This window comes from Nannospalax galili, unplaced genomic scaffold (assembly GCF_000622305.1).
Source record: "Nannospalax galili isolate Female #2095 unplaced genomic scaffold, S.galili_v1.0 scaffold384, whole genome shotgun sequence".
NCBI classification, from domain to species: domain Eukaryota; kingdom Metazoa; phylum Chordata; class Mammalia; order Rodentia; family Spalacidae; genus Nannospalax; species Nannospalax galili.
Window position 1 is genome coordinate 4,052,655 of NW_008352648.1, and position 18,241 is coordinate 4,070,895.

The following is an 18,241-nucleotide window of genomic DNA, read 5'->3' on the forward strand; positions in this document are numbered from 1 at the left end:
TCTCTCTCTCTCTCGGGGGATGATGGACAGCTCCTTGTTTTGAGACCTTGAACACGAGTCTACCTGCAGTACCTACAATGTTAAAATTTTTCAGAGATGGGCTGAAACTTCTTGTTGCAATTTCTGGTTTTAGTTCTGATGTCACCACTAAGTAAAATACTTTTACCAGTATTTCTTAAATAACTACTTTTAGATATTATCTAGTGATTCCCTGCTTAATAAATGAATTTAGGTTATTTTTAGACACCTCTTATATAGTGATGCCATGTTTTTGATGTTAAAGATTTATTTTTTACGTGTATGAGTGTTTTGCTTGCATGTATGTATATACACTATGTGAATTCCTCTACTGTCTCTTTTTGAGCTATAGTGGTTACAACTGTATCACCCACTCAACAAGAGGCTCCTAGCCTAGCTTTCACCTCTATCCGCTACCTTCTTTCTACTTTTAAATCCCTATTTTCTGGGCTTGTATTTTACAGAGAGATGGTGATGACATTTATATTCTGTTCACAGCTTAGGTTATGGGTTTAATTAAAAAAATAAGAAAATAAATAATGCTTACATTATAGCAACAGATAAACAATTGCATTTTCAGAGAAAAGGACCGTGATGTCACTGTGTTTGCTGCAGCTCAAGTATCATGGTCCCTGTGCCACTCAACAGGGAATGTCCAGATGGAATGTTCCTACCTTCAACCATGTGCTTAAAATAACACCACACATGGCTTTAGATTTGAAGCATGTATTTCTGCGAAACTCCTTGTTTTTCCTGAGATTTATAATTGTCTTTTTAAGGAAATTAGCACCCTGTTTATTATCTTAGCATCTTCTGTGTTTTTATTCTTGCCATTGCTTGGATTGATGCCATTTTTAAAATACATAAAATGAAGATAAAAGAAAACTGGAGTTTCTCAAGACACCGTTTTATTCCAAACTCCCTCACTTACTCCATATGTTCAGTCTACTGTCACTTGAAAGAATTTTGTGTTTTAGTGGCAAAAAACAAGCTGCAGGTATTAATGTGATCACTTTAATTCTTTTCTTTCTTCACCTAATCTTCCTCCCTTCATTACTTCCTACATTTCCTAGCACCAAATCATAATAACAGGCACAGTAAGGTGTGGGCACTCTTTAAAAACTAACAAAAATTACAAAACCAGGTCTCTTAGCAAGAATATTTTAAAAACTAAAATTTTCAAATTGTTATTTGCTTCCATTGATAATTATTTTGCTAATGTCACCAAAACATCACTGGCATGGTTCACTGGACTCATCATGTTTGCCTTTGTGTATGTGTGTGAGTGTGCGTGCGTGCATGTGTGTATGTGTGCGTGTGTGCGTGTGTGCGTGTGTGTGTGTGTGTGTGTGTGTGTGTGTGTGTGTTTTACCAGGGATTGAGCCCAGTTCCTTGTATTTGCTAGGAACATACTTCACTGCTTAGCTATAACCCAAGTCCTAACTTTCATTCTTATTTTGAGAGAGGATGTTAAACTTCCCATGTATCCCAGCCAGGCTTGGAGCTTCTGTACTCTTTTAAGCCTCTTGTGTAGTTGCAACCACAAGCTTGAGCCCCCAGGCCCAGGCACATTTACCCTTTAAGAGACCAAGCCTATCTTGGGTAGGTCCCCAGTTCATGCTTTCTGTATAAGCGCCACACGCTAACCAGTTGCACCACCTGAGTTCCTGAGTTCGTCCTTTTCCTAGAAGCTTTGTATCCTGTCTTGTTCTGATCTGCCAAGTGACTTACCTTCTACTTCTCCCCCAGAGGCAGCAATTTTAGACAGGTATAGATAAGTTGTTCCAACTACATCATTTTTGGTAAGACGGTCCCTGTGTAAAAGAAGAGGTTAAACTTTCTGCCTATTAAGATACTGTTTTATTTAAATATTTTTTAAAGAGTTAGAAAAGACCCAAACCTCAGAAACCATCCTTTCCAGTGGGCCTCAAGCTTTATTATACTTAAGGGTCATAAGGAAACTTCCTACCTTCATCTGCCCAAGCTGGACTCAAGAAGCCAGGACTGGAGTCCAGGGGTGTACACCATTAGAAGTACATCCTAAATTCTAATGCAGGCGCCTCTTCAGCCATCCTTTAGAAATCCTGATCTAGTTAAACAGTTCATTTTGATGTTATGAAGTTGAGATTTTACAGAAAAGTCAAGGGACTTTCAAATGACCACACTTTAATATCATTATCATAAGATGAACAGATCAATTATAGGATATTACATTATAAAAGAATCATAAATATCTTATTTGACCATGTTCACTCTATTATGGTGGTTTTAATGGTTTAACAAGCATTATGGGCTATATGCAATGACTTATAATAAGGAGAAAAGTCCTCTCCTAATTCAATTCAAATGTTATTGAGCACCTACTATATGATAGATGCTGTTTTTCTAGTTTCTTCTTGACTAAACTTTAAAATTTGCCTACATTGTGGGGAAATTTTTGCCAACTTCCACTACCAGTAAAAATACCACTGTGTATCCTGTGGGTATCTTAAATGGGCCAAGAGCCTACTTAAGGCAATGGCCTCAGGTTGGGCATATATTATGAACATGTTATCTGTTTAGCTCCTTCCATTCATTAACCCATCTGGAGGCATGGCTACCCTGAAATCTAAGTCTCAGTATTTGGGGGAAATATGGTAGCATACTATATAATAGGATATAATCAATCAAAAAATGCTAGAAAAGTATTCTTTACATGTGTTAAATCATATGCATGGGGTTTGAATCTTTTCTGTCTATCCAGATGGGTTTAGAATCCTTAGCTTTCTTTTACTTGTTCAAATACTCTTCAGTATATATAAGCTAAGATCTGGTTCCTAGTATTCCCCAGGGAAACAGTGTCCCCTTGTCCACCCTCATCTATGCTATAGCTTGGGACAGGGCAGGGCATGTCATGAAGAAGCCCACATTCACAGAGGCCACAGGTGACTCTGGGATGACTCAATCAGCAATCACCCCACTCCAGAGTCGAGTTCACAGTGGCCACTGGAGCCAAGTAGGGTCTAAACCCAAACTTCTGAAGGTCCGTGGCACTCTGGAATCATCACCGACAGTATGTGACCTGATGGTCCCCAGTGCCTTGAAACTTTCTTAGACTGAAGAAGGAGACATTTTGTCCTTAGAGCCCAGCTGTGGCCCTCAATTAACATGTGGTCACTAAGCAAAATGAGAGCTGCTGCCCTCCTCCTAGCACAACCTCTTGTTGTAGTACCAATAGACACTAACATATGGTCGAGAGAAATGTGGGGACACCAGGCTGTGTGTGAGCCTGACTGGGTCCATAACCCTCAGTGACTGTGGACAACACCTGACCTCTCTGAGCACATGTCCTCATGTGTAAAGTGAAACTGAGAGCAGTCACTACCCCACAGAGTTCAGAGGGTGAAGATGACCCTTGCCATGCTTCCTCCACAGAAAGCTGAGGTCTGCCAGCTGAATTCTCCATCTAACTAGAACATTCTATGAATGGTTTTATGAGGGTCAGTTGCTTCTGAGAGGTTGGTCTCATAAGAACATTTCAGTAATTTCTGCCCCTCGCCTCTCCTGGGTCTTAGTATATAACCCAGGCTGGCTTAGAACTCACAATTTTCCTCAGCCTTCTGAGTGCTCGGTTTGCAGGTGTGTCCTACCACACCTGACCTCACCAAATGCTTTCTTTAGATAAGTGGCTTTATTCATTTTCCTTTCTAATAATAAAGAATTATTATCAGATATTTTGGTGAGTCTTCCTAAAAAGATTTTCTTTGTTTCTGAAGTCTATTTTGGGCAGTCTAATGGTATTCAAACTTCTAGATTCTTATCTTTGAGTATTTCCAGGTAATCCCTCTCCTTATTTCATAAAGAATGGAATCAAAATATCCAAAGCTTTTCTACAAATATTTTTCTGTTATTATTGTTACCTTTGCTATTATCATTTTTTCAAAGAAAACTCCTAGTTCTATGAACAGTTTTCTTGTGGAGGAAAAGTAAATACATCAAAAAGTAAGAGACCTCTGAGGTGATACAGGCAACATCCCAATGCTCAACTGTGCAACACTGAGTTCCACACATTTCAACTCACCAGTCATATACTGTAAGTTTTATTTTTTCACACATTGAGGGAAACTGTTAAAACAAAATAGAGAAAAAGAAATTATTCCTCTATTTATTCACTAACTATTGAAATAAGCATTCTTGGGTTTTATTTATTTATTTTTTTGAAAGTAAAGAACATCAAACCTTGATCTGAAGACTGATGACTTGGTTCCACTCAGGGTTTGCATTTTTCTCAATTATGTTTGTGCAAGCCTGCAAAATCATCAAAGTGAAGCTTAGGTATTCACATTTATAATTGCTAAAAGATGCCAAAATATGTATAATGGATTATGTCTTTGGGAGTTATATATTTAGTAACTGGTTAAACTCGCCCCTCCCTCCCTCCCTCCCTCTCTCTGTCCCTTTCCCTCCATCCCTCTCCCTCTCCCTCTCCCTCTCCCTCTCCCTCTCCCTCTCCCCTGTCCCTTCGCTCTCCCTTCTCTTGGTGCCAAGATCCTTCAGGGCCTTGCACATAACAAAGTATGTACTCTACTGCTGAACTACATCTCAGACCCAAACTTAATTTTTCTGACAACCATTTGGTAAAACATGACATGGGTTTCACGTTGATCTTTGCTTCCCCTATCCCCTAAAGGTTGTTTTTATCCATATCTTCATGTTTTCAGTTGCTAGAGGTCGAACACTAGATTAATGTAACATAGGGTGGGACATACTGAGTATTCCTTGTACACTGTTTGATAAGCATCTCATGGTTAGTAACCAGGTCTTTCAGTCAGTCCTGTGTACAACCTCTTCCTTATTCTTGTCCCAGCCTTTCCATCTCTCATCACTCTGCTGTTTGGGCTTACAATCAGTCAGCACAACACCCCTCACCCCTTCCCATGCCCATCCATTCCATTAGTAAATCCTGACTCATTTTTTTTCACACAGATCCTGGCATCTTTCCTCCTATCTGAATTCCCACTTCTTCTCTTACCTCCTGATTTCCACATCACTCTACTGTGAGCCCCCAGAGTGCACTCAGCATGAAGTTCTGACCCCCCTATGAAGCCCTCCCCTCCTACCTCATGTCTCATTTCCTGCTTGCTTGCTCCGTTCCAGCTACACAGGTCTTCCTTCCCTGGAAGCATGCTTCCTTCCTCACCCCTTCCATGGCTCCTCTCTCCTGAGTCCCCACCCTCAGGATACGCACATCCAGGCCTCTGCTCAAATGCCAGCCACTTCTTCCAAAGTATCTACCTGACAACCTCACTAACCACCCCCCTCAAACTCATTTTCTCTCTCTCTCTCTCTCTCTCTCTCTCTCTCTCTCTGTCTCTCACACACACACATATCACTTGTCACTTAGTTTTCTGTATAATTCTAAGCACTGTCTAAAATTATTCAAATACTTGTTTCCTTGTTTATTGACTATGCAATGGTTTCAATGCATTCTCAAATAGTTTGTGAGCTGGAAATTTAATATCTAAATTCTTATGTTAATGATATTTGAAAGTGGGGCCTTTGGGAGGAAATTAAGGTTAGATGAGGTCACGAAGGTAAGGCTCTCCTGATGGCATTAGTGGCTTTACTGAGGGGAGGACGAGAGATCTGAACTGACACGTGTGCCTTCTCTTGCCATGTGATTCCTCTGCCAAGGTACAGTGCAGTAAAAAGGTCCTCACCAGGTGCCAAGCAGATGCTATCAGACTTAGAAACATGATGTACGTAGACTTCTATTCTTTACAAATTACTCAGGCTCAGGTATTTTGTAATAGCAACAGAAAACAGACGAAGACAGTTTGTGTCTTCTAGGCTCTCAGAGAACTATGGCTGGCTGCTCATGTGTTTATTTCTACATTCCCAGAACATAAGACAAATTAGTTCTTAAAGTAACTAGACATCTCAAAAATGTTATGTAAACCTTACTGCTCCTATGTACAGTTTACAAAGTTGGAGCTCCGAGGTTAAGGAGTGTGCCTGCCTATGAAGTAGGGTGAAGTCTGTAATTTAAATCAGACTTCATCTTATTCCAATGACAAGGGCTTTCTACTGCACCCACAATGATCCTCCTAGGAAATAACTTCCAATCATATGTGTGTTGTCTAGTGAATTCTGCTTTAGTAATTAAATAACTCGAACACACAGAAGATGCTGGTTTTTCATGCCTAAAATTGTCCAAGGCATGTTATTCTATAAAGTAAAAGTCTCCATCTTTGATGATCTCTGTGGTGGCTACAGGTCTCCCCTATATCAAGAGCCTCCCTGCTTTTTCCAGAAGCCTGGGGTAAGGTTTTTCTGCCCTGCTCTCCAGTTTCAGTCACTTGCTGAGGCATAGCCGGTGAGAAAGCTGACAAGATGGAGGTCCAGGAGTTGGGGAGTGTCCTAGTTAGCTTTAACTGTCAACCTGACACAGCCTAGAATCCCTGGGCAGGTAGTAGCTCTGAGCTGTATAAGAAAATAGCTGAGCATGAGCCTGTGAGCTAGCCAGCAGCATCCTCCACGGTTTCTGCTCCAAGTTCCTGCTTGAGTTCCTGCCCTGACTTCCTTTAATAATGAATTGTGACCTGTAACCTGAAATAAACACTTTCTTCCCCTAAGCTGCCTTTGGTTAGAATGTTTTATCACAGCAACAAAATAAAGCTAGGACAGGGGCTATACTCTACACATTTACCAGGGATAAGATTGTGGCTGGCTTGGGATCTTGGCCAAGACTAAGATACTACTTAAACTTGGAAATAGTTACATAAGTGAGTGGTAACTCTCACTATTCTATCTTTGAACGACTGAACTTTCCCATTGGGTCCTCCATACTTTTTACTCCAAAATAAAGCTATGGAAAAGCCTGGCATACTCAGAATCAGATCACCTGTGTCCCTACAGAGAAACCCATTCATCAGGAGCTAGTTGACAAAAATAAGCAGGAATTCACTGCAAGGAAATTACAGTGTTTAAATTTTGTTCTAAAAAAATGCTCATATTCAGACTCCATACAGACCTTTTTTCCAGCAAAGGAAACTTCTACAAAAGGATCCACAAGATTTTTCTTATCTGCAGTGCCACCAAATATTTCCTTCACTGTCTGTGAGAAGGCATCATCCACTGGAAAGTAACACACCACACAGTAGAAATTAAATCCCACCCTTAAAAGAATGAATATTGTTCAGCAAAAATGAAAAATTTCCCAATACATCAAAACAGGTGCAATAAGAATTGTTGTCTGGGGTGGCATGCACCAGAGACAGGGATCCTTCGGTCCTACTTAAAGGGGGGAGAGAGAGAACATTTTCTCCATGTTATGTATTAAAGTAAAATGGAATACCTTGAAAAATAAACTAATAAATTATTATGCTGAGAACTGGTAATTTATGGGAGAGGAAATAAGAAGCCCATTCAGTCAGGGAAAGGGGCAATTTTCAAAGTCAAGCCAATTTGGAAAAAGCATATTAGATCAAAACGGTATAACACAGTCTGAAATTTTAGAGAAATACAAGGAAACTCAACATCTTCATAAGAAGCGTAGTCAGCACACATCGACTCACTACAGATGTAGATGTCTCCACTTCAACAAACTCCAAAGTAGACAGAAATTGACGGAACAGGTCAGTGAAGGAGGAATAATGTGAAACCTATTTATTGTATTGAAGATACTTCTGAGGGAAAGAGGGTTTGAGGAGCATTGCAGGGTCTTTAAAATGGGGGAAAAGGGTTCCCAGGAAAAGGAGCAAAATCTGAAGACACGCATGGCCTGTGTGGTGTGCGCTGCCTCCTGGAGGTGTGGGAAGAGCCCAATGTCCCAGAGTCCAGCAGGAAGTAGTCAAGTCAGGTTACAAAGGAAGGGTGCTAGGCCAGCAGCAGTGACAGACAGTGGCTGGAATCCCACTAAGTCATTTTCTTAACAATTTCCAATATCTTACTAAACGTATCTCATAAGACAGTAAGGAAAGGCATAGTTGTTGGGACTTGACTGCACTTCGCGCTATTATTTTAAAATATTTACTTATTAGCATTTTTAATGTATTTGTGTATCACATGTACCACAGCACACATGTGGAAATCGGAGCCAGCCTTGGGCGTCATCCTAGCCTTCAACCTTGTTTTGAGGCAGGGTCTCTCTTATTTCCCACTGTGCTGTGTGCTCCAGGTTAGCTGGCCCACCCAGCTCCTGAGAGGGTCTCTTGTTTCAGCCTCCCATCTAGCTGTTGGAGTGATGGGGTGACAGATGCACTTGACTGCCTCTGAGAAGCTGGACTCAGATAGTCATGATCGCAGAGCAGGCACTTTTACCCAGCAATCCATCTTCCCAACCCTGCTCAGCTATTTTTAATAGTTTAATAGTAAACACATCTTTTGTTACAAAATTTTACATTTTTTAGGACAAAAGAGTTTGATGGGGGCCAGTGAGATGGCTCAGTGGGTAAAGGTGTTTACCACCAAGCCTGTTTAAAAACCCGAGTTTGATCCTAGGGAGCCACATTGGAGAAAGAGAGAATTAATTCCCCCACCCTGTCCTTTGATCCCCACATGTGTACTGGGGCATGTATACCCACAGGCACACACACACACACACACACACGAATAAATAAATAAACTTTTTTAAAAAAAGGTTGGGGGCAGGCTGGAGATGTCTCAGTGCTTAAGAGCACTGGCTGTTTTTGCAGAGGACCTGGGCTCAGTTCCCAGCACCCCCATGGCCGCTTACAACTGGCTGTAATTCCAGTTCCAGGTAATCCCATGTCCTCTTCTGACATTAATGAGCACCAGGCATGCATGTAGTACACTTATATACATGCAAGCAAAATACTCATGAACATAAAGTTAAGTAAATCTTTTAAAAAAGAATTCTTTAAAGAAATTTAAAAAATAAACAAGCATTTAAAAAAGAGGTTGGAAGTGCTGAGTGCTCACCTCTCTTTAGTAGTCTCTAGAAGAAGACAGAGCACAGAAGAAAGAAGAGACAGAGCAGAATGGACCAAAGGCAGGTACTCAAGAAGGAACATGGATCAGCAGCCAACTGGCTGTGCCAGCAGCCACTCAGGAAGCTTTCACTGGGGCCAGATGAAAGAAGGTGAGCCCGTGAAGGCCTGTCAGAGGGAACCTATGGTAGGGAGTGTAGGTCAGTATTCAGTACGAGTTTAACACATTCCATCACAAAGTTAAGTGAACCACCCCCACCCCCACCACAAAGCAGGTACATACTCTGGGGGATGTCCTCAGCTCGGTAGATCTTCAGCAGGAAGGTCACCCACCGGAGGGCGATGCCAGCTGGGAGCAGCAAGTTGCTCTCCACATCATCGCTGTCATTATCACGGTCTTGTTTCTCAGGCTATGGGAGGCACAAGGTTGAAATGACACAGGTGGCAAAACAGCACTTCTAAGAAGCCAAATGGATGCTTCCACAGTGAAACCCAGCCCTGCTTCTATTAGGATCTCCAGTGATGGAAGCTTAAGAGTTGTCATCTATTTCCCTTCAACCTCTAAACTTCTTCAAAACCAATGTCTCTATGTTTCTGTGCCCTTTTTCAGTCGGGTAAGCAGCAAACAGTAAAGGATGTGTGTATATTCCTCTCTCTAATCCATTCCTGTTCTCAGAATAATCGCTAACCCTTCAAGAAGAAGTGACTGATGATGCAAGGGAGCCTCAACAAAAGATAAATTCAGGCTTTCTAATGATGCAAGGAAGTCATAAAAACATACCCATCTTTCTTGAATTAAATACTCGCTTCTGGGTGTTATGGCACATGCTTGTAATCCCAGAACTTAAGGGGTAGAGACAGGAAGATCAGGAGTTTAAAGCCAACCTCAGCTATATAGCTAATATGAGGCCCACTTGAGCTACATGAGACCATGATGTAAACTCCCTACCTCCCAAAAGAAAGATCGAAAATACTTCCTGGTGCTTACCAAGAAAGAATCTGAGCTACAATAATGATCTGTGATCAGAAAAGAAACAGCTTCTCAGAATAGGAGGAATTGGAGGGGTGAAGGTGACATTCGGAAGTTGAGTTCCATTTCACAGCTACTGGTGCCCAGTTAATTCTTAGGAGTGGGGTGTGTGTGTGTGTGTGTGTGTGTGTGTGTGTGTGTGTCTGTCTGTGTGTCTGTTTGTGTGTGTCTGTCTGTGTCTGTGTGTGTATGTCTATGTGTGTAAAGAACACAAGGTAGGGGATCAAGGGACTCACAGGAGGTTCATCTCCGGTTCCCAGGACAAACATGCTGACTTTCATGTAGCCTTTTGCACCTGAGCTGGCATCTTCTGGGTCATTGAGAAGAAGCCATTTCCGCATGACAGCATGACCTGACATAAAGGAACAAGAGGACAGGCACTCTCTAAAGATGTGCTGGTGGGTCTGTGATGTCATCCGCTGTAAGATTAACCTGTATTCCCTTGACCCACCAAGCTGCCCAAGTAAGTTTGCATGTTAACATCTCCTGTTCTGGGCTCTTCCCATCATCCAAGTCCCCAGTCATCTGTCCTGGTATGGCTTGAACAAGACTCTCTTAGCTCTATTACTGTGTTTCATAATTTGACCTTAATAAGATCAACATAGTCTCAGAAAACAAGGATGTTACCTATTAATATGTTAAGATAAAAATTAGCCACCCAAATTAGCCTGCTGTTATTTATTCTCCATAAGTATCTTCCCCCATCAAAGATACAGTGTTTTCTTATTCCTTTGATGGATTTGGGGGGTGTGGCTCTGTGGTAGAACACTCGCCTAGCATTTATGAAAACGCATATTTGATCCCCTGAAATGAAAAGAAATTCCTTTCATCTCTGAAATTGTCTTGATTCCCAGAATCTTCTTCAGAGCTGAAAGGAAAGAATTTGAAACTTCAAGTTGATGGGAGGGCATTACTTACCAGGTTCATCATAAACAAATCCAACATCAATCTGGGAAAAAATTTAGAGGGTAGGTTAAATAGATTTTAAAATCAGTCTAGTCACGTTAAAGAAAACATTATTATATTTAGATATGATGCTTTTGCTCATAAATTTCCATCTTAAAGTTAAATTTTCACCTTGCCCATTCTATATCATTAGTGCTTTGCCTGATGTGTGTCGGAGGAAAGACCCTTAATGGATCACTGTTGAATGAATGGGCTAGTCTTAGGACTAGAAGAGGTTATAAAACATGTCCAGTTTGCCTGAGACTCTCTTAGTTTTAGCATCAAAAGTGCTGGGGAAACAGGGGCCATTATTCACCTTATGGGAATTTACCTGGCTCAGCTTCCTATCCAATCTTCCTTGTCTAGTCAGTGCTGATGTGAATTTATTTATTTATTTTTTCAGTCTTTTTTGAGACAGGGTCTCCCAGTAGCCCCAGCTGGCCTGGAACTCACTATGTAGACCAGGCTGGCCTCGAACTCACAGAGATCCTCCTGCCTCTGCCTCCCAAGTGCTGGGATTAAAGGTGTACACCCCCACTCCCAGCTTGATGAGAATATTAATAGAATTATTGAAGCCAGGCATGGTGGCGCACACCTTTAATCTTAGCACTTGGGAGGCAGAGGCAAGCGGATCTCTGTGAGTTTGAGGCCAGCCTGGTCTACACAGAGAGTTCCAGGTCAGCTGGGGCTACTGGGAGACCATGTCTCAAAAGACCACAAAGATATATAATAATAACAGAATCATTTGATTGGACAGTTCTAGAATGCTTTACACATCTTCACAATGATAATCCCATTTTACAGATGAAGAAACTGAGGATCAGAGAGGTTAAGGAGGTTCACCTGGAATGCATGGCTAGTTGGTGGCAGACGGTATACTCACAGGTCTGTCTGACCCAGATTATAATTATTATTATCTCATTACTGGAGCCTCTTCCTTCAAAAGGCAGTCCATCCTTTGAAAATTGCTGAGGAGCCAATCAAGAATCTATTTTTTAATCCCACTGAGAATTACTCGGAAAAGCACGCAACTTCTCTTGCCTGATTTCACTTTCCTTTCTCATTCCAGATTAAAAAAAAAATTATTATTTTTATTTTATGCGTGCATGTATTGCCTGCATGTAGGTAAGTGCACCCATGTTATGCAGTGCCCACGGAAGACAGAAGAAGCTGTCAGATCCCCTGGAACTGGAGTTACAGACAGTTGTTAGCTGCCATGCAGGTGCTAGGATTTAAACCCAGGTCTTCTGCAAGAACAGCCAGTGTCCTTAACCGCTGAGCCATCTCTCCAGCCCATCATTCCAGATTTATAACAACTGGCTTTGTAGATGGAGCTATGAGTCCACTGGTAAGTGGAGCCAGCTGCAGATTTCTTTTGCCAGAGCCAAACAAGTTCTTTGTAGCGATAGCTTTGCTTCCCTCTACAAATGGAAGCTGGCAAGGGACCTCAGTGGCCTATCAGGGTATTGCACTTGGAACACTGTTAGTACTTATACTTTGGAGGGAGACAAGGCCCAGTCTTCAGTAAATATCACTGACAGTCCCTTATATAGAACCTTAATATGTCATCAAGACATGTATCCTGAGACCTGCCCAGAAATCCAATTCTTTCTTATGAGAGTTCTCATCTTAACATAATTGAAAGAAACAGACTGGTGTCACCCACCTTGAATTCCCCCATCAGACAATCTGCCCGCAAAGAATGGGAATTATAAACCTGGAAGAAAGGAGAGGGGTGAGCTGATAGCCTTTGTCCAGTGGTCAGTGAGCCGTGGCCTACTACCCTACCCTCTTACCCGGATGCTGATGATCTCATCCATCAGTTCGGAAGGGGTGATGTGCACATTGTAGAAAAATAACTGTCAAAACAATAGAGAACACATCAGGATGTTAGCTGGTTTCAGGTCTACAAAATGCTGAAGGCTTGTCTAAAAAAAACTACAAAATTCGATCAGAATTAAGTTTGGCCATGTGAACTCTTGCAGAGCTAGAGAAAAGGCCCCAGAGTGTAAGCTTCACATAACCCACCACTGCATATTGGAAAAAAGGAAAACAGAAAAAATAGCAAATATAGCATTTGTTTAACTAAATAAAATTGTTCATTTAACACTAGGGACTTACTAGGTAAGTGACGATCTCAATTGTTTCATGTGACCACTCTTACTGAGTGGCTGGAATGCTCATTTGGTTCATTAACATTTTTAGCTCTACCATTTGCGTCTAGTGACTATAATTGTAATCTTTTATTTTCTTTTGTTTGAGGCAGGGTTTTAATGTGTAGCCCTGGCTGGCCTGGAACTTTCTATTTAGACCAGGCTGGGCTTGAACTCACAGAGATTCACCTGTCTCTGCCTCCCAAGTGCTGGGAATAAAGGTGTGTACCACTACCCCTAGCCTAACTATAACCTTTCTAACAAAACACCTTCAAGGAAAACTACATTTGATTATGTCAATACCTTATCAGTCAAGTTTCACCACATCTTAACTCATTGTAACAGCTACATTTAAGACTCAAGAAGCTGAGGCAGGAGGATTGCCATGAGTTGGAGGCCAGCCTGGGCTACATACTAAGTTTCAGGCCAGCCTGGGCTGTATGTGAGACTTTGCCTCAAGAAAAAAAAATTTAGCAATTTTCAAGCTGAGTACTTTTTCTCCAACTTTCTATGTAGAGATATTTTAAATCTACAAGAGTGGTGAGAAAATTTGGTGTAATAAAACACTGCCTTGTTACCAGTGCGGGACACTTGCTTCTCTCTCTCTCTCTCTCTCTCTCTCTCTCTCTCTCTCTTAGGAAAATGAGTTCATTCATACTTTGATCAAACTAGAGAGAGAAAGAAGTTCCTACTTTGTCCAAGGCCACCTCACAATTTACAGAAAACCATGAGATAAAGGTCAATCTCAATTTTTAACCTAATTATTTAAAAAGAAGGTTCTAAATATCATGACAATATGTACCTTCAAAATACATTTTTACATGTCTCCTAAGAGCAAGGACACCTTCTGATAAAATCACAATGCTGTTACCACAGCTCCAGAATGAACATGTACTATATATGGTCAAATTTCTCTGGTCAAAAACAATCCTTTTTTTCTTCTGTTGCTCTTCCCCACCCCCCAATCTAGAATCCACACAAAGATGACAAGCTACTGAACTCACCAGTTTCCTTTCCTCTAGAACAATACTATTGTCCATTTTTCTTGCTTATGTCTTTATTTTTCTATAGAGATTAGTTGTTTTGTAAAATATTCCACAGTTTAGCTAAACTTGGCATTGTCTACCTGTAAAGCCAGCACTAGAGAGGCTGAGCAAGGATATGGAGAGCTTGAGTCAGCCTGGGCTATATAATAAGACTCTGACAAAAATTAGAAATAAATCCCATAGTCTGGATTTGTGTGACTATTCCCTCACTGATAGAAGCTGACCCTATAACAACACATGGCACAGACTGTTGATTGGCTCCTTTAGATCCATGTCATAAAAAGAGTGAGGGGCTGGAGATATAGCTCAGTGGTAGAATACTTGCCTAGCATGGGTGAAACTCCAGGTTTACTCTTTGGTAATTCCCCCACCAAAAAAAGATACCCAAGTAATTTCATCCCATCCTCAGTGATTCCAAACTAATGACTTGGTCAATATAATGAATGTTAAAAACTCTGAGCAAGGTGGAGTTTCTTGCTGTACCCCTCAGAGTAGCTGACCTAACACAAAGTCCGTGTCATGAAAGCCTTCACTGACAGGTCTTAGGTCTCAGGCCCGGGTCCTGGCATCTATAGGCTGTTATCTGTGATTGATCTAAGAAATGGAGGTTTAAAGAAGATGGGGCATCTCACCCCACTCGAGTAAGATGAGAAACAGGATGTAGGAGCCAAAAAGCTGGTTTCTTTTATGAATAGAGGTAGAGAAAAAACAAAACCAGTGTTGAGGTTGTAGGAAACAAAGAGAGACTATGGAAGGAATGGCCTGAGATATAAGAACAGAGCATGAAGCCCAGGCCCTGGGATCTCAGAGCTGTTTCCTCAGCACAGCACAGCCAGCCGCTGAGAGATCCCTAAACAGATCACCTCCACTCATACCCAGCCATGGAACTTCATGGCATTTGCCAGCAGTATTAAGTGCTTTTGAGTTGTGTCACCAAAGATGTTAACAGCACCAGGCTACGTTCTCAGTGCAGAGAAAAGCAAAGCCCTGTCTGTTCATTGCTGCTTTCTTTTAACACATATTTTTAATAGCTATGCAAATTTTGACAGCTCTAAAACCCTGGATTGCATAGCCACATAGTCGGCCTTTGAAATCATTCTGTAATCCAAAACTGCTAAAGTGGGTGTAGATGATATAACGTGCTCCATCACCAGGATGAAGGAGACCATGGGGAAACTGTAAAAACATCAGGAAGACATGGGCTGCTAGAAACCAATGGAAGCTCATGAGATGGCTTCAAGACCACAGGTTCTGACCTCTGCATGTTTCAAGTTGGAGCTCTCACCATATTGCCATTTTCTTTGCCCACATACTTCCCTCCTCTGTGGACTGAGAGCAAGTTGTGGGAGGTTATAAGTGTACACACAGGATGGACTTGATGAGCAGGGCTATGTGTTCTTCACTCACTCACCTCATCAAAAAATGGATTGTTCCCTCTTTTGATTCTTGTTCGGTGTGTCTGGCCACAGATGTGGACTTTGACCACAGGCCTTATGTTGTTGCCACATAACTGGCGGCCCTCAATCACTCTGACACGGATCTGCAAGCACAAAAGAGTGTTGTTACCAAACCTTCCCCAGTGTGAGGTACAGAGGACTCCTCAGGTATCACTTTAGCTCTCTGGCTCACAAGGATGGTTGAAATCAGGCAAGCAGCTTTACACTGTACCAGTGACCACAGTCTGGGAGGGGCCACCTCTATCATCTCCAACATGGAAGCTGAGACTGGATTGAGAAACCCAGAGCAGCTGAGCAGGAAAAAGAGTTCTTAGCTGGCCTGGGGAGGCCAGGGTACACTGAGGTCTCAGCTCAGACTGCAGCCCTTGAACTGGTCTTTGAGAGCCCCTGTGATGCATTCACTCACTTAAGAACTGTCTCCTAAGTCCAAGGCAGAGCTGGGAGCTATAAAAAATGCAACAGGTACCCGTGTTTCTATTCCTTGATTAGCTCCTGCCTAACTCCAAAGGGAAGGAAGATTCCAGTTACATTCCTCCGAAGATTTCCTGCCTTGACTAAATCCACTCCGACTTACAGGACATGGAATTCCTCTTTCTGGGTTTATGTCCTAACATCTTTCTAGCAGATGAACCCCTGCCCAAAGGACCTGGTCTACCATAACACTGTGGCTGGGTCCTGGGCCACAGTGTGGCTGAATGAGTTCACAGAGCAGCAGAATCCTTCCTACCTGGAAATCCTGTGGCTTATTGGACAGCATCCGCCGGCTGCTCTTTCCTTTGGTGATCCTCCTGGCAAGCTGAGCCTCTGACAGTGTCCCAGCTGGCCCCTTGGGCCTAGGGCCCCTGACTGTACCATCCATCCTGTCTTCATCTCCTTGATCTTCCTCTTCTCCTGAAACATCAAAGGAGATCCAGTTAGAATTGGTCCTCAGACTGCAACCATCCAACACCCTGCTTTCTTGGACTTGGCAAGTCCCCCTGGTGGCAAGTGAAGGAAAGGCTCTTGGTGGCACTGACTGGAGACTTGTTCAAGCTGCCTTCAAAGAAATGAGAGAGTGTCAGAGAGTGCAGAGATAGGGAGAGGGGGACAATGACCTTGGACCAGCTGGGATCAATGAGTTCTTGTCTCATGAGCCAGCCTAAGGTAAAGAGCTAGAGATAAGGAAAGGCAATTCAATCAATCAATGGGGAGCTGAACTTGTAGAGACTTCAAGCCCTGCACCCACTGCAGGTCTTCCTCTAGAGGCTGACCCAGAAGTCTTGACTGGATCCCTCCTGCGCAGCTTCCTAAGTCATAATGGCCTTGGTTGCCTTGCTGGTCCTCATGGAAGATGAAAAACTCACCTTGTTTTCTTGCCAAGGAGACCAACGTTCTCCCGTTTGTTAGTTCACCATGCATCTACTCTCTCCATTACCTCCCTGCAGATTCAGGGCAGAAAGTTTTCTGTCCACCCTCTGCTGCCCGTTAGGCCCTACTGCTGCTTGTTCTCAAAGAACTTCACAAATGTCCCCTGTCTCCTGATTGCTCCCAGTGGCTCCTTCTGGCCAAGACCGTCGTCCTCCTGTCTTCAACTACACATAAAATTTCCCGAAAAAATAAAAACAAAAATAAACTCTGCTTACCACCTCTTCTCTTTCTTTACTTACAAACTCTTTGAAGCTTATTGACAAAATTTAGCTTTTCTTTTCTTAATTAAAAAAAAGGGGCTGGGGAGATGGCCCAGGCTGTAAAGTGAGGCAGCATGGATCTGTAACAACAGAGGTAGAGGGTAGAGACAGTCAAATCCTTGAAGCTTGCTGTCCAGCCAGCTGAGCTGAATCAAAGAGCTTTGGGTTCAGAGAATTATTGCCTCAGAGAATAAAGTGAAGAGCAACGGAGACTGTGTACTGCCGTGTGTGTGTGTGTGTGTGTGTGTGTGTGCACACAACCAAAATTTGAACTTAATGTTATCTATCTGATACAGTTTAAGAGCTTATATGATTAACCTCCTTGTCCAGAAAAGTAGTAGAATTTGTTTAATCTCTTTGAATTCTGAACCTCTTCCTTCATAATGCAGAATCATGTGAGAGACATAATTTGCACACGCATTTGCCTGTCATTCTTTCACATTTTGGTATGGACTAGTTCAACCAGAATGCTATGTAATATTCCTTTTTAAAGTTTGGACTTTAAGCCATGATTAGTTCAAAGCCCAGCTTCAAATCTAAGTAAGTTGCTTAATTTTTCTAAGCTTCAGTTTCCTTAATTGTACAAAAGGGGAAATATTTACTATAAGGTTATCATAGGATAAATTAATCTGTATGCAAAACCTTTAACATAATGCCTGGCCCAGTACATTATTCAATATATTAACTTTTTTCTTTTCTTTTTTTTATTTTAAATTTTTTTTTACAATTAAAGTTACAGTTTTAACAATATACAAAATATTACAGTAATTCAGATTTTTTGGCATAATGATTACAGATTTGATAAATACATTTTATATCTCATAATAGCGATGAAGATTATACAAAAGCTATTAAAACCATTATGAGAATAAATTCAATTGTCACTTAAATATCTAAAGCTATTTGAAGGCTGAAACTCTGAAACTCTTAGAAGAAAACTTTGGGAAAAACCTACAAGATATAGGTGTAGGAAAGGACTTTCTAAACCGGACACC

The 18,241-nt window shown here is 41.7% G+C and overlaps 1 protein-coding gene across 3 annotated transcripts in view; it reads right to left on the reverse strand.

Moving 5' to 3' along the window:
* Myof (myoferlin) overlaps positions 1-18,241 on the reverse strand; it is a 189,434-nt gene that overhangs the window by 101,156 nt on the left and 70,037 nt on the right. For all 3 annotated transcript variants that reach the window (XM_029554351.1, XM_029554350.1, XM_008849629.3), the window contains exons 6-16: positions 16,307-16,470; positions 15,534-15,662; positions 12,720-12,782; positions 12,590-12,640; positions 10,897-10,927; positions 10,215-10,330; positions 9,232-9,358; positions 7,031-7,134; positions 4,237-4,305; positions 4,079-4,122; positions 1,750-1,832 (exon numbers count right to left, since the gene is read on the reverse strand). In XM_029554351.1, the coding sequence (XP_029410211.1) occupies positions 1,750-1,832; positions 4,079-4,122; positions 4,237-4,305; positions 7,031-7,134; positions 9,232-9,358; positions 10,215-10,330; positions 10,897-10,927; positions 12,590-12,640; positions 12,720-12,782; positions 15,534-15,662; positions 16,307-16,470 (981 nt within the window). The remainder of the gene's footprint in view (positions 1-1,749; positions 1,833-4,078; positions 4,123-4,236; positions 4,306-7,030; positions 7,135-9,231; positions 9,359-10,214; positions 10,331-10,896; positions 10,928-12,589; positions 12,641-12,719; positions 12,783-15,533; positions 15,663-16,306; positions 16,471-18,241) is intronic.